Source organism: Chiloscyllium plagiosum, unplaced genomic scaffold (assembly GCF_037043375.1).
Source record: "Chiloscyllium plagiosum isolate Xiang-an unplaced genomic scaffold, Cpla_swu_hap1 HiC_scaffold_43, whole genome shotgun sequence".
Lineage (NCBI taxonomy): Eukaryota > Metazoa > Chordata > Chondrichthyes > Orectolobiformes > Hemiscylliidae > Chiloscyllium > Chiloscyllium plagiosum.
In genome coordinates, this window is record NW_028270181.1 from 33,344,200 (window position 1) to 33,360,596 (window position 16,397).

At 42.4% G+C, this 16,397-nt stretch overlaps 1 protein-coding gene across 2 annotated transcripts in view; it reads left to right on the forward strand.

Moving 5' to 3' along the window:
* Positions 1-16,397, forward strand: part of bms1 (BMS1 ribosome biogenesis factor) — a 123,141-nt gene that overhangs the window by 41,603 nt on the left and 65,141 nt on the right. For both annotated transcript variants that reach the window (XM_087982292.1, XM_043678628.2), the window contains 2 exons: positions 1,497-2,110; positions 13,283-13,381. In XM_087982292.1, coding sequence (XP_087838418.1) covers positions 1,497-2,110; positions 13,283-13,381 — 713 coding nt within the window. The remainder of the gene's footprint in view (positions 1-1,496; positions 2,111-13,282; positions 13,382-16,397) is intronic.

Below are 16,397 nucleotides of genomic sequence, written 5' to 3' on the forward strand. Positions count from 1 at the left end.
ACTGTTCCTCACCTCACTGTCTCGTGGCACTGGTAGCAAACCTGAGATCATGACTCTACTCGTCCTGCTCTCCGGCTTCCAACCTCTCTGTAGTCACTTTTCAGATCCTCAGTCCCTTTCCTGGCTATGTCATTGGTGCCAATATGTACCACAATTTCTGGTTGCTCACCCTCCCCCTTCAGAATCCTGTAAACCTGATCAGCGACATCAAGGATCCTGGCACCAGGGAGGCAACGTACCTTCCACGAGTCCCGTTCCTGACCACAAAATCTTCAGTCAATCCATGTAACTGTTGAGACCCCTACCACTAGTGCTTTTCTATTCTCCCCCCTTCCATTCTCAGACTCAGTGCCAGAGACCTGACAACTATGGCTTTCTCCAGTAGGCCATTCCCAACAGCACTATCCAAAACAGTATACTTATTGCTGAGGGGAAATGGCCACAGGGGATCCCTGCTCTATCTGTTGGTTCCCTTTCCTCCCCGTGACTGTAACCCAGCTGTCCTAATCCTGTGTCTGAGGAGTGACCACCTCCCTGTACATCCTCTCAGTTTCTCCCTCAGCCTCCCAGGTGATCTGCAGTTCATCCAGCTCCAGCTCCAGTTCCCTAACTCTGTTTTCGAGGAGCTGGATATGGGTGCACTTCCATCAGATGGGTTCGGCAGAGACATGTGTCATGTCTCTCACCTGCCACATTCTGCAGGAGGAACATGCAACTGCCCTATGAGCCATACCCTGCTAATTTGAAAGCCCACACAGGACTGAAAAAGGAACAGAAGAAAAGAAAAAATAAGAGAAAACCCAAAAATTTACCAAGTTTTCAGACTTTTAGTAAGGTTAGATGAGGTTAGTGGGAGAAATGTCCATTGGTGTAGGGTCTCGGGTTTAGATCTCACCCACTCAAAAACATATCGGCAGCCCTCGTTTCTCTCCACCCTGTCTCCTTGCCACTCTGTTCAAAATGGAGGGCTGACTCTTGAGGTAAATCCCTTTTCAAGTGGAAAAAACTGACTTACCTGGCAGCCTTCATTTCTCTCTGCCCTCTTTCTTATTAGATTAGATTAGATTAGATTATTTACAGTGTGGAAACAGACCCTTCGGCCCAACAAGTCCACACCAACCCGCCAAAGCGCAACCCACCCAGACCCATTTCCTTACACCTAACACTACGGGCAATTTTAGTATGGCCAATTCACCTAACCTGCACATTTTTGAACTGTGGGAGGAAACTGGAGCACCCAGAGGAAACACTGGGAGAATGTGCAAACTCCACACAGTCAGTCGCCTGAGGCAGGAATTGAACCCGGGTCTTTGGTGCTGTGAGGAAGCAGTGCTAACCACTGTGCCGCCCTCCATCCTTGCCAATCTGATCAAAATAGACTAATGGATGAAAGCTTTGTCTCCCCCTATCTTTCAAGGTGGAGGTAACAAAGTTTGTTTTTGGAGCCAAATTTCCTGTTTAACAGATGTATTAAAATTCCATATTCCATGAAACAGATACCTGATGCCTAAAGAGGAGAAAGTGATTGACTCAGAGACTGGGCGGGTGCGACGCAGAGCTGTCTTTAAAGAAGAAATGGCTAAAAGTGGGGAAGAAGAGTCTGATACTGAAAGTGAGGCAGAGATTGGCAATCAAGACCAAATTGATTGCCAAAGAGAAATTTATCCCCGACCTCTTAAAGTTTTCAAGCTAGAGGAGAAAGAGTCAGAAGCTGCTACTGAAAGACCTGCATTTGATGACTCTGATGATTTTGAAATGGATTCAGAAGCAGAGGTGACTGATGAGGAAGATGATGATTCTGATGAGGAAGAGGACTTGGCTTGTGAATCTGAAGAAGATTTTATGTATTCTAATAAAAAATTACAGACATCAGTGATTAAACAAAATTTGGAAAGAATGTTGGACAGCAAGCAGAAAGCTGAGAGACTAAGCTTAAACTTGGAGAACAATACTTCTGATGAAAGTGAAAATGATTTGGACTCCACAGTGGAACAGACAGAAGAAGCATCTGAGATAGTGGAAAACGAGATGCCGAGCCGAGATTGCAGTGACAGTGAGGAACATTATGAAGATTATGAAGAAAAGACCATGTCAAATGTAGAAACAACGGGTAAGCTAACTTATTTCTGTACCTGTTTGGATAAGATACTGCTGTGGACCTTTCCTACTGCATTCATTTTTTTACAATATGAACAAGCAAGGTACACTGCTTTAACACTGTTTTTTACATGCTCATCATTCCTCCCTCGTGAGCTGACCTGCGCTAGATCCAATGCATTGAATTCAAAATCTTTTGTGTTTAGATTATCCTGCCACTTCAAGCATGAAGTCTTCAGATCTCATTACCTCAGTCATTGAACCTTTGATACAGTTCTTGTCCCCTTCACCCTGTGATTGTTACCATAACACTCAGCCCCTAAGCTTTCTCTAAATTCTTTTTTTTTTATCCCTCGATCTAAAATCCTTCCTGAGTCTCATTTCTGACTGAGCTTTCTTAATTTTCCTCCTGTTTGGTGTGGTGTCTATTCCACTTCACTGTTCCCTTCTGTGACTATGAATCTAGAATACTATGTTGCCTTCCTACTGTCAGGGTCAAAGAACTCTCAAAAGGTTGAAGCATATTGTCAAAGGCGAAAATAAGCTGGAAGTTTTTGTACACATTAGTAAGAAAAACATAGTTGGGAGGGTTGGATGGGGGGAAGTGGAGAGTGGAGAGCAGGGTGGAATTGGTCCTAAGTAGCAGTGAAAATAGAAAGGTAGATGAGGATGATTCTCAATCAAAAAAGTGAAAGTTAATTAGGAAAGACAGAAAAGAGCAAGTCAAAGATGAGGTAACTCTGAAGAATTAAACTGCATTTATTTCAATGTAATGAACCTTACATTGATGAACTGATGGACTCAGGGCGTGTATGGCAACATGGGACTGGGAAACCATAGCTATTACTTGGCTGAGGGAAGGATAGGACTCGCAGGTCATTGATACAGGTTTTAGATGCTGTAGGAAGAATAAGGAGGCAAAAGTAGAAGGGGAATGGCACTTTTGGTTAAGGAAAACCTTACTGCTATACTTAGGATATTTCTGAGGGATTCGTCCAATGAAGCTATATGGGAAGAACGTAAAAATAAGAAAGGGATAAACACTGTGTTCGGATTGTACTATAGCCTGCCCAATAGTCAGAGCGAAATTGAGGAGCAAATATTTAGAGACGTCTCGGATATATTAAAGAATATTAAGGTTGTAACAGAAGGGAGTTTTAACTATTGAAACAGACTGAGACTGCCATAGTGTTAAGGGCTTGGACGGTGAGGAATTTGTTAAATGTGTTCAAGATAATTTCTTTATCAGTATGTAAATTTGCCTAATAGAAAAGGAGCAAAAGTTGACCTTCTCTTGGGAGGTGACTGAATTGTTAGGGGAACACTTTGAGATGAGTGATCATGATTGTATTAATTTTAAAATAGGAAAGACCTTACATAAAGTTCTAAATTGGAGTAAGGCAAATTTTAATGGTATGAGTCAGGAATTTTCAAAATTTGATTGGAGTAGACTATTCAGAAGTAAAGGGATGACTTATAAATGGGGGGGCTTTCAAAACTATGATAACGAGAGTCCAGCGGCATTATGTTCCTGTTAAGTGAAGAGTAAGCCTGGTAGATGTAGGGAACAGTGGATGAATTAAGATATTGAGTACTGGTCAAGGATAAGAGAGACATGGGATCAAATGAAGCTCAGGCAATTAAGAGGGAAATCTGGAGGGCAGAAAAGGAATATGAGACCTCGTTGGCCAATAAGGCAAAAAATAACCAAAGAGATTCTGCAAGTATGTAAAGAGCAACTAGGGAGAGAATAAGGCCCTCAAAGTTTGGGAGAAGATTCGTAGCTCGGGTGCTCGTTGTTGTGGTTCTGTTCGCCGAGCTGGGAATTTGTCTTGCAAACGTTTCGTCCCCTGTCTAGGTGACATCCTCAGTGCTTGGGAGCCTCCTGTGAAGCGCTTCTGTGATGTTTCCTCCGGCATTTATAGTGGCCTGTCCCTGCCGCTTCCGGTTGTCAGTTCCAGCTGTCCGCTGTAGTGGCCGGTATATTGGGTCCAGGTCGATGTGTTTGTTGGTAGAGTCTGTGGATGAGTGCCATGCCTCTAGGAATTCCCTGGCTGTTCTCTGTTTGGCTTGCCCTATAATGGGAGTGTTGTCCCAGTCGAATTCATGTTGCTTGTCATCTGCGTGTGTGGCTACTAAGGATAGCTGGTCGTGTCGTTTCGTGGCTAGTTGGTGTTCATGGATGCGGATGGTTAGCTGTCTTCCTGTTTGTCCTATGTAGTGTCTTGTACAGTCCTTGCATGGATTTTGTACACTACATTGGTTTTGCTCATGCTGGGTATCGGGTCCTTCGTTCTGGTGAGTTGTCTGAGAGTGGCTGTTGGTTTGTGTGCTGTTGTGAGTCAACAGATACCTAAGGGAAAGACAACGGAACGAGGACATGCAACAACCCAAAGGACGAGCCACACTACCATACATCAGGAGCATTTCCGAACTGACAGCCAGACTACTGCGACCACTAGGACTCATAACAGCACACAAACCAACAGCCACTCTCAGACAACAGCTCACCAGAACGAAGGACCCGATACCCAACATGAGCAAAACCAATGTAGTGTACAAAATCCCATGCAAGGACTGCACAAAACACTACATAGGACAAACAGGAAGACAGCTAACAATCCGTATCCATTAACACTAACTAGCCACGAAACGACACGGCCAGCTATCCTTAGTAGCCACACACGCAGATGATAAACAACATGAATTCGACTGGGACAACACTACCATTATAGGGCAAGCCAAACAGAGAACAGCCAGGGAATTCCTAGAGCCATGGCACTCATCCACAGACTCTACCAACAAACACATCGACCTGGACCCAATATACCGGCCACTACAGCGGACAGCTGGAACTGACAACCGGAAGCGGCAGGGACAGGCCACTATAAATGCCGGAGGAAACATCACAGAAGCGCTTCACAGGAGGCTCCCAAGCACTGAGGATGTCACCTAGACAGGGGACAAAACGTTTGCAAGACAAATTCCCAGCTCAGCGAACAGAATCACAACAGAATAAGGTCCCTTAAAAATTGTAGGTGTTGTCTATGTAGTGAATGTCACACTATGGGATAAGTGAATATTTTGTGTCAGTTTTTACTGCAGGGATAGAAATGGAGGCTAGAGAATTTTGGGGTAGTGAGGAAATAAATATTGATGCTTTGAAGACTGTTCATATGACTGCTGGAGGGTGATAAATCTTTGGGACCTGATCAATGTATCCCAAGATGTTGTGGGAAGTTGAGGTAGAATTTGTTGGGCCCCTGGCAGGAATGTTTGTATCATCTAGAGCCCCTGGTGAGCTGCTGGAGAGGATGGCTATTACTGTACCTTTATTTAAGAAGATGTTAAGGAGAAGCCTGGGAACTATAGACACTGTTGGTGAGTAAATTGTTGGAGGTGATTCTGAAAGATAGGATTTACATGTATTCGGTGAGGCAAGGGGGAAATAGAGTTAAGGAGAACCCAAGGGGTTTTTACACATACATTAAGGACAAAAGGGTAACTAGGGGGAGAATAGGGCACCTCAAAAATCAGCAAGCCAGCCTTTGTAGAGAGCTGCAGGAGATGGGGGAGATACTAAGTGAGTATTTTACACCAGTATTTACTTTGGAAAAGGACATGGAATATATAGAATGTCGAGAAATTGATCGTGACATCTTGAAAAATGCCCATAATACAGAAAAGGAACTATTGGATGTCTTGAAGCTCATAAAAGTGGATAAATCCCCAGGACGTGATCAGGTGTACCCTAGAACTCTGTGCAAAGCTAGAGAAATGATTGCTGGGCCTCTTACTGAGATATTTTATCATCGATAGTCACAGGTGAGGTGCCAGAAGACTGGAGGTTGGCTAACGTGGTGCCACTGTATAAGAAAAGTGGTAAGGACCAGCCAGGGAATTATAAACCAGTGAGCCTGATGTCGGTGGTGGGCAAGTTGTTGGAGGGAATCCTGAGGGACATGATGCAAGTGTATTTGGAAAGGCAAGGACTGATTAGGGATAGTCAGCATGGCTTTGTATGTAGGAAATCATGTCTCACAAATTTTGAGTTTTTTGAGGAAATAACAAAGAGGATTGATGAGGGCAGAGCAGTAGATGTGATCTACATGGACTTAAGTAAGGTGTTCGACAAGGTTCCCCATGGGAAACTGATTAGCAAGGTTAGACCTCATGGAATACAGGGAGAACTAGCCATTTGGATACAGAACTGGCTCAAAGGTAGAAGATTTAGGATAGCGGTGGAGGGTTGTTTTTCAGACTGGAGGCTTGTGGCCAGTGGAGTGCCACAAGGATCGGTGCTGGTCCATTGCTTTTCATCATTTAATATAAATGATTTGGATGCGAGCATAAGACATACAGTTAGTAAGTTTGCAGATGACGCCAGAATTGGAGATGCAGTGGACAATGAAGAAGGTTACCTCAGATTACAACAGGATCTTGATCAGATGGGCCAATGGGCTGAGAAGTGCCGATGGAGTTTAATTTAGATAAATGTGAGGTGCTGCATTTTGGGATAGCAAATCTTAGCAGGACTTCTACACTTAATGGTAAGATTCTAGGGAGTGTTACTGAACAAAGAGACCTTGGAGTGCAGGTTCATAGCTCCATGAAAGTGGAGTCACAGGTAGATAGAATATTGAAGGCATTTGGTATGCTTTCCTTTATTGGTCAGAGTATTGAGTACAGGAGTTGGGAGGTCATGTTGTGGCCATACAGGACGTTAGTTAGGCCAGTTTTTGAATACTGCATGTAATTCTGGTCTCCTTCATATTGAAAGGATGTTGTGAAACTTGAAATGGTTCAGAAGAGATTTACAAGGATGTTGCCAGGGTTGGACAATTTGAACTATCGGGAGAGGTTGAATATACGAGGGCTGTTTTCCCTGGAGCATTGGAGGCTGAGGGGTGACTTTATAGAGGTTTACAAAATCATGAAGAGCTTGGATAGGATAAATAGACAAAGTCTTTTCCCTGGGGTGAGAGAATCCACAACTAGAGGGTTTAGGGTGAGAGGGGAAAGATATAAAAGAGACCTAAAGGGCAACTTTTACATGCAGAGGGTGGTACATGTACGGAATGAGCTGCCAGAGGAAGTGGTGGAGGTGAGTAAAATTGCAACATGTAAAAGGCATCTGGATGGTTATATGAATAGGAAGGGCTTGGAAGGGGGATATGGGCTGGGTGCTGGCAGGTGGGACTAGATTGGGTTGGGAATCTGGTTGGCATGGGCGAGTTGGACCGAAGGGTCTGTTTCCGTGCTGAACATCTCTATGACTGGTTGAGGATAGTCAGCATGACTTTATGCAAAGGAAATTATGTCTCTCAAACCTGATTGAGTTTCTTAGTGAAGTAACCAAAATGATTGATGATTGCAGAGCGATAGGTGTTGTTTCCTTGGATTTTCGTAAAGCCTTTGACAAGGTTCTAATTAGTAAAATTAGATCACATGGGATTCAAGGAGAGCCAATTGGATGCAAAATTGCATTGGCAGGAGAGACACAAAGTGGTGGTGGAGGTTTTCTTTTGGATCGGAGGCCTGTGACCAGTGGTGTTCCTAGCGATCAGTGCTGGGTCCACTCTTGTCATTTATGTGAAAGATTTGGAAGAGCATGTAGGAGTCTTGGTTAGTAAGTTTGTGGATGACACCAAAATTGTAATTGTGGACAGTGAAGAAGGTTATCTCGGGTTACAAAAAGATCCTGATCAATTGGGCTGAGGAGTGGCAGATGGAGTTTAATTTGGATAACTGCAAGGTATTGTATTTTGATTAAAGAAAACAAGAGCAGGACTTACACAGTTCATGGTAGGGCCCTGGGTTATAGAACGGAGAGACCTATTGGTTCAGGTACATAATTCTTTGAAATTCCTGTCACATGTAGACAGGGTAGTTAAGGTGTTTAGCATACCTTCAATGGTCAGACCTTTGAGTCTCGCAGTTGGGACATTATGCTGAGGCTTTACAGGATATTGGTGAGGCCTCTTCTGGAGTACAGTGTGTAGTTCTGTTTGTCCTGCTGTTAGAAGGATATTATTCCCTACAGACTGGAAGCTGACCATTTGGCCCATCAAGTCCACACTGAAACTACAAAGGCATCCCATCCAGAACAACGCCTTACACTTTCCCTGTAACACTGCATTTCTCATGGATAATCCACCCAATCTACACGCCCCTGGACACTATATAGGCAATTTAGCGTGGTCAGTCCACCAAACTTGCACATCTTTGAACTGTGGGCAGAAACCCGAGCATCCGGAGAAAACCCATGCAGACACAGCGAATGTGCAAACTCCACATAGATAGTAAATCGAGAGTGCAAGTCCCTGGTGCTGTGAGGCAGCAGTGCTAACCACTGTCCTGCCCCAGAAGATTCAGAAAAGATTTTACCAGGATGTTTCTGGGAATGGAAGGTTTGAATTATAAAGATTGGCTGGGGCATTTTTCACTGGATCTTAGGAGGTTGAGGGGTGACCTTACAGAGATTTATTTCCCTCGGGCAGGGGAGTTTTGACAAGTGATTTTTTTCTTTGTTTACAAGTTGCTACATGATCCTTTTCTTAAGTTCTCTCTCCACTGTCTTGTAAATCATAACATGTTTTTTCCTGTGGTTTTTCAGGAAGGTTCAGATTTCTCTTTCTGCAACCTATTTTATAGTTTTATTTTCTTCTCTCTACCAGAATTAACTTTTCCAAGTCTTTCTCTGTAGTTAGAGACTTTTAACTTTTGTGTGTTTTCCTCCTTTTATCTGGAGTTTTAGTTTTGTCTTTATCTGACAGTGGGAAAGAGTGTCTATTCCAGGAATACAGTTCGTTCTTGGAAATAGCCTAGCAGGATCAAAGGGGGAGTGATGCCCCTTGTAGTGGAGAAGCCAAAGGAAAACCAGGGAACTGAGGAGTTAACAGAAAAATACTCTGGAATTTTTCTGAACTGTGTGGTAACAAGATCCTCCTGATGAAGGGCTTTTGCCTGAAACGTCGATTTTGCCTGTCCTCGGATGCTGCCTGAATTGCTGTGCTCTTCCAGCACCACTAATCCAGAATCTGGTTTCCAGCATCTGCAGTCATTGTTTTTACCCCACTATCAGAAGTTAAGGGGGAGAAGGGAAGGAAGTTAAAATATCGAGAGAAACGGGAGCTAGCCAGTTTCTAATAGTAAGTGATGAAAGTATTTGCCCTCTGCCTGAAATATTACCAGAGGGAGTGATAATCTGCGCGATAGATGGAGAGAGATTTAACATTCCTCTGTGTAAGATCAGGTTGGAAAGTCCACTCAAGTTTGCGTCTGGAATCTGGATAGATTTGAACGGATTTGAGGTATGAAAGGTCCCAGCAGATTTAAACAGTCTTGAGGACTAGATTTTTAATAAACCGTAAGTGGGAAGTGGAAAAATCTGTTTAATATCGGTTACTTGTGGTTGGTTAAATTGAAAGTGAGGGAAATGGCTCTGAACATTGCTAAAGTAGTTATGGGATTTGAAGATGCTTCCCAACTTTGCCAAGAAAGTTTAGAAAGACAGAGGAATGATATACTTTTAGAATTAGCAAACAGGTTAAAATTGGGTTAAACTAGGGATAATAGAAAACTGAAATTGTAATGGAGTTAGCCAAGCAGTTTGGTATATCAGAGTAATAGTCTCACATGGTGGAGTTAGAAAGAATTAGATTGCAAATGAGACAATTGGAGTTAGAGAATGAAAAGAAGGTGAGAGAGTTTGAATTACAGTTAAAAGTAGAGGAAAAAGAAGAGAGGAAAGCCCCAGCAGAAGAAAGGCCAGAATGTTTGAGTTGGAAAAGATGAAGTTAGAACTTCAAGCAAAAAAACTTCAACTGACAAGTAAAAGCACAGGAGGGTGATGATGAGCAAACCCATCGTAGCGAATAGCCTGGTAGTGATATGTACAAATATGTCCAAACATTACTAAAATGTGGAAGCCTTTTTCATTTCTTTTGAGAAACCGGCAAGGGAGATGAATTGGCCTGAGACTGTGGGTAATGTTAATTCAGATCAAGGTGGTAAGCCGAGTTAGTGAGATGTTTGCAGCGCTGTTAGATGGGGAGTCAAAGAGATCATGAAGGTGTCAAAAAAGCTATTTGAGTGCCTATGAATTAGTACCAGAAGCATATAGGCAACAGTTCAGAAACATAAAGAAAGAATCAGGTCAGACTTAAGTTGAGTTTGAAAGAATTAAATGTAGCAACTTCGATAGATGGATGAGAGCTTTAAAGATAGACGATGTATGAGGATGCTGGAGGAGTTTAAGAACTCACTTCCAGAAACGATAAGAACTCATATTGAGGAACAAAGTTCAAACAGTGAAAACAGCTGTAGAGATGGCAGATGAATATGCATTAGTGCATAAATTGAAATTTAGCTTCCGACAGCAATTTCATTCTGTGAGGGATCGAAATTGGGAAAGAGGGAGATCCTTCACTGAAAAACAAGAAGTAGATCACACTGGAAATAGTCTACCACATGAGAAAAAAGAAACTCATGAAGGTGAACAGGAGGTGAAAGGCCTCAGGTGTTTTCACAGTATTAGGGTATGACACACAAAATCATAAGTGGTTTAAGAAAGGCACTGGGGAAAAGGATGTGTGTTTTCACTATAATAAGGTGAGACACTTAAAGTCACAGTGCTGGTGGTTGAAGAAAGGTGATGGGACAGAGGATGTGGTAAAAGAGGCCAAACCAGTGGAATTAGTTGAGGTGGTGAAGGAAATTCCAAAAGAAGTCGAGGAGCTGCAGGAGAGTGCACAGCCTAGTTATGGCTAGAAAGTAAGATAGTGCCCGATCTTTACTAAGACTTCACCTTTGCGCATAAGGTTTACTCAGGAAGAACGGGGAGAGCCAACTGCTGTCTGAAGAAAGGGTGAGAGCCAAGTATCGTCTGAGAAAGAAATATTGGTTTCTTACAAGAAATCTCTGCCTTCTTTAAAAAAACACTATTATATCTAAAAAGGTACAAGGCCCATTTAGCAAATATTCTTGACCTCAGAAATCTGAGAAGGTGTTTTGGACAGAGGAAGACAGCATGAGAGACGGCGAAGAAAGGCTGGAGAGGACAGCAGAACATTCCGGAGGATCCATGTGAACTTTGAGAAACTAAGTTTTAATTTATTGTTCTTATTAATTGGATTTCTATAAGTGGGTCCTGTGTTATTGAAACAGCATACCAAGAGAATTTAATTAGTTAAGGAGTAGTTAGCGAATAATTGTTCAGTTGTTTAAGAATTCTGTTAATTTGTTCACCATTGAAATTAGATAAATAAATTGTTAATTGTAGAGTGAGTGAAAAGATTTCATTTCATTTCATTTATCCATCACTTTATAACGGATTGTGGGTGAAAGATAGGTTATACCACCTGTGGCACTTCATCAGGTTAAGCTGAGGTGCTCCCCTGAGGTAGTTCGATTTTAATTATCAGAAGGGGGTCAACCTCTGCTTTGTAATGGATTAAGACATGAAGTTTCAAAGTTGCTCATCACTTGACAGATTTTGTAAGTTGATCGGTTGTGAATCAAAAATAGACATTCTTTCAGTAGGCTTATCTCTGAACACATTTTAGAAATCTACACCATGGTAACTGAACTTCTGTTTGAAAGACGAGACCCTTGCATTTCCAAGTTTAAAATGGTGAACTTACTAAGGTCAACTTGGGTAAAAAAGAGATGGATATATATTTGAGAGTGGTGAATTTAGAGGGCTACACAGATAGGGTTAGAAAATGAGACTAGCTTTTGGGAACCGGTGCAGGTTTGGTGGGTCAAGTGGCCTCCTGTACTGTAGAACTTTTCTAATTCTAATATGGTGCACGTTAAAAAAAGTTATTTGTTCATTAGCTCAATACTTTTTTCCCCCTCTCCACTTGGATTTCTTTGGAGTAGGTTGCTGTGTGATCAGGAATCTGTGTTCCTGTGGTGAAGCCTGCAGTCAACTAGAACAATCAAGAACCTGAAAAAGATGCAATTGATTCAACGAGTGGCGTTGGGAATTTCCCCCCACCCCCACATTGGTCATTTTACCTTGTTTACTAAGTGGAAGATAAGTACTGCAGGTGCCCAGTAGGAAGTTAGTAAGACCTCAATTCGGCATCATTCTAGTGTGATTAAGGGAGAAAGAGGTATTTAATGTACCAGTTGTTGAATGAAACATGAAGTATATATTTTGGCTAATTTGCATATTTAATTGGTGTGATTACATGAATAGTCAATTAGAGCGTTAAATGGCTGCTTTGACCTTGAAGGCACTGCTATCATTTAGGGATATGGGTTCCACCGATTCTTTGTGTTGGGGTGGGAACTGGTGGTGTTCATTTCTGCTATCTCCTAGAAAGAGCTTCTACTAAAGTGGTGAAGTGAAGTGCTATGTTGTGTTTTCAAATTCATGCATGACTGACGCCTCCCCATCTTTGAAACCTCCTCCAGCCTCCAACCCTCTCTGCGCTCTTTTAATGCTGGATTAATCACTCCACAATGACTGGCTATGGCTTCAGCTCCCACCCTAATTCTCTTTGAGTCACTTTATTTCTTTTAAGCCTACCTCTGACCAAGTTTTTGCTCATTTACTCTAATGTCATCTACTATATTGTAGCGTCATAGAATTATAGAATCCCTACAGTGAGGAAAGTGACCATTCAGCCCATTGTGTCTACACTGACCCTCCAAAAAGCATTCCATTAAGACCCAGCACCCACGCTCTCCACATGACCAAACCCCGTAGCTAATCCACCTAGCCTGCAGATCTTTGGACTGTGGGAGGAAACTGGAACACCTGGAAGAAACCTTTGCAGACACTGGAAGAACATGAAAACTCCACACAATCACTCAAGACTGGAATCAAACCCTGGTCCCTGTCGCTGAGGCAGCAGTGCATTTCACTGAATAACAGTGCTGCCTGTCATTTTTTTCTGAAGCTGCTGTGAATCAGCTTGGGGTCCAGTATTATAAAGATTTTGCTCAAATAGAAATTGGTTTGCTCCTTTGTGTCATTGAAGAATAGTATGTAAATGAATGTTACTGTGACAATTCCATTTTTTTTCTTTTTCCTCCAACCAACTCTATATAACATCTTAGTCATTTTTGCTCCCTGTATCATTCTATCAGTTTCAAACATTTTCTATTTATGTTTCTGGTTAATGTAGTATATTTATTTTCTATTAATATATTTGTTTTCTTATTTCTGAAGGATCATTAAAGTGGAAAGAAGGACTGGCTCAGCGAGCAGCTAATGTCTTCTTAAAGCAACAGGCAGCTCTGAACCTTCAGAAACTGGTCTATGGAGCAGGTATGGAAACATAGTGTGACCAACTGCTCAGAACAGTTAAAATGCATTGTCAAAAAGGGGATATGGTAAATTTGCAAAATTGTCTCACTGATAGGAGGCAAAGAATAATGCTAGGGTTTTTAATTAGGAAAGCTGTTTCCAAGGGAATTCCCCAGGGATCATTATTGACTACTTTGCTTTTGTGAGGAAGAAACTGTATAGTATGAATGGACTGGTCAGGTGGACAGAAAAGGGGCACATGGAATTTATTGTGGAGAAATGTGAAGTGCTGTTTATAAGGAGGACTACAGATCAAGGGAATAGACCTGGGAGTGTTGCTGAACAAAGAGACCTTGCAGTGCAGATTCATAGTTCCTTGAAAGTGTAATCACAGGAAGATAAGATAGTGAGGAAAGCATTTGGTATACATGCCTTTATTGGTCAGTGTGTAAAGTATAGGAGATGGGAGATCATGTTCTGGCTGTACATAACATTGGTTAAGCTACTTTTGGAATACTGCATGCAATTCTGGTCTCCGTGCTATAGGAAGGATGTTGTGAAATTTGAAAGGGTTCAGAAAAGATTTACAAGGATGTTGCCAGGATTGGAGGTTTTGAGCTATATGGAGAGGCTGCATAGGCTGGGGCTGTTTTCCATGGAGCATCAGAGGCTGAAGGGTGACCCGATAGAGGTTTATAAAGTCAAGAGGGGCATGAATAGTGTGAACAGCCAAGGTCGTTTCCCTGGGGTAGGGGAGTCCAAACCTAGAGGGCCTAGGTTTAAGATGAGGAGGAAAGATGTAAAAGGGAACTAAGCTGCAACTTTTTCTCACACAGGTTAGTATGTGTATGGAATGAGCTGCCGGAGGAGGTGGTGGAGGCTGGTATAATTACAACATTTAAAAGCCATCTGGATGGGTATGTGAATAGAAACGGTTCAGAGGGATGTGGGCCAAATGCTGGCAAATAGGATTAGATTAATTTAGGATATCTGTTGGCATGGACAAGTTGGTCTGGAGGGTCTGTTTTCATGCTGTACATTTCTATTACTCTAAGTGTCAGGGAACAGAGACACCTTGGAGTGCATGTCCCCTAGTTATTGAACCTTCATCTAAGAGAAATAACTACTTCCTAATCACGTTGTTCATGCCTGTCATAATCTTGTGCACTTTGACAGGTGCATCTCAGCCTTTTCCTAGGGTGAGAGAAATTTAATCATGAGGAAAATATGGAATAAACTTGGATTGTTTTCTTGGCACAGGAAATGCTGAGGGGTTATTTAATTGAAGTGTATAAACTTGAGATACCTGGACAATGAGTAAGGACATATTGACCTCTGCTACAGAAAATAACTAGGAGATATAGGTTTGAAGTCATGACAGGAGCCTTAGAGGGAATATCTTGATGAAATCCTTTCATCAAGAAGGAACTCTCTGTCTGAAAGGGTATTGGAGGTATAAATTCTGGTTCATTTAACCAGTACCTATCACTTGGAATCATGTCAGTAATATATAAGACTTGAAGTCAAGAGCTTGAAAGTGAGATTAGGTTGTGTAGTTTTTTTTTTGGTCAGCATGGAAATGATGAGTGTAATAGCCAGCTATGTGCAGTAAATTTGTGATTCTATACATTGTAGACTATGGCTATTCTGACCATCAAATCTCTGTTGACTGTTCTGAAGAAAAAAAACTGGTTGGCACTTTCATCTATTTCCTGAAATTTTTACCCCAAATATTTACATAATTTCATCAACATTTTCAGAGGTGTTGTTATACACCTCTGGAGTAGGTGCGACACTGCCACTATGTTATAAGAACTCTACCCTAATTTGTTTGTCCAGTGGCTGTATTTGTTGCCAGCAGGTGCATAATGAGAGTGTTTTGTTAAAAGGTGAGGTTCGAATCTGCTAGCCGGGTATCCTTCTCTATGAACATAGAACATAGAACATAGAAGAATACAGCGCAGTACAGGCCCTTGGGCCCTCGATGTTGCGCCGATCCAAGCCCACCTAAACTACACTAACCCACTATCCTCCATATACCTATCCAATGCCCTCTTAAATGCCCATAAAGAGGGAGAGTCCACCACTGTTACTGGCAGGGCATTCCATGAACTAACGACTCGCTGAGTGAAGAACCTACCCCTAACATCAGTCCTATATCTACCCCCCCTTAATTTAAAGCTATGCCCCCTTGTAATACCCGACTCAATACGCGGGAAAAGGTTCATACTGTCGACCCTATCTAACCCCCTAATCATCTTGTACACCTCAATCAAGTCACCCCTAAACCTTCTTTTCTCTAGTGAAAACAGCCCCAAGTGCCTCAGTCTTTCCTCATACGATTTTCCTTCCATACCAGGCAACATCCTGGTAAACCTCCTCTGCACCCGTTCCAATGCCTCCACATCCTTCCTATAGTATGGCGACCAAAACTGCACACAATATTCCAGATGCGGCCGTACCAGAGTCTTATACAACTGCATCATGACCTCAGGACTCCGGAACTCAATTCCTCTACCAATAAAAGCCAGTACGCCATATGCCTTCCTCACCGCACTATTTACCTGGGTGGCAACTTTCAGAGATCTGTGTACATGGACACCAAGATCCCTCTGCTCATCCACACTACCAAGTATCCGACCATTAGCCCAGTACCCCATCTTTTTGTTATTCTTCCCAAAGTGAATCACCTCGCACTTAGCTACATTGAATTCCATCTGCCACCTTTCTGCCCAGCTCTGCAGCTTCTCTATATCCTGCTGTAACCTGCCACATGCTTCCTCACTGTCAACAACTCCTCCGACTTTCGTATCATCCGCAAACTTGCTCACCCAACCTTCTAACCCCTCTTCCAGGTCATTTATAAAAATGACAAACAGCAATGGTCCCAAAACAGATCCTTGCGGAACACCGCTAGTGACGGCACTCCATGAAGAAACTTTGCCATCAACTACTACCCTCTGTCTTCTTCCATCCAGCCAATTCCTAATCCAAACCTCCAACTCACCCTCAATGCCATATCTCCGTATTTTCTGCA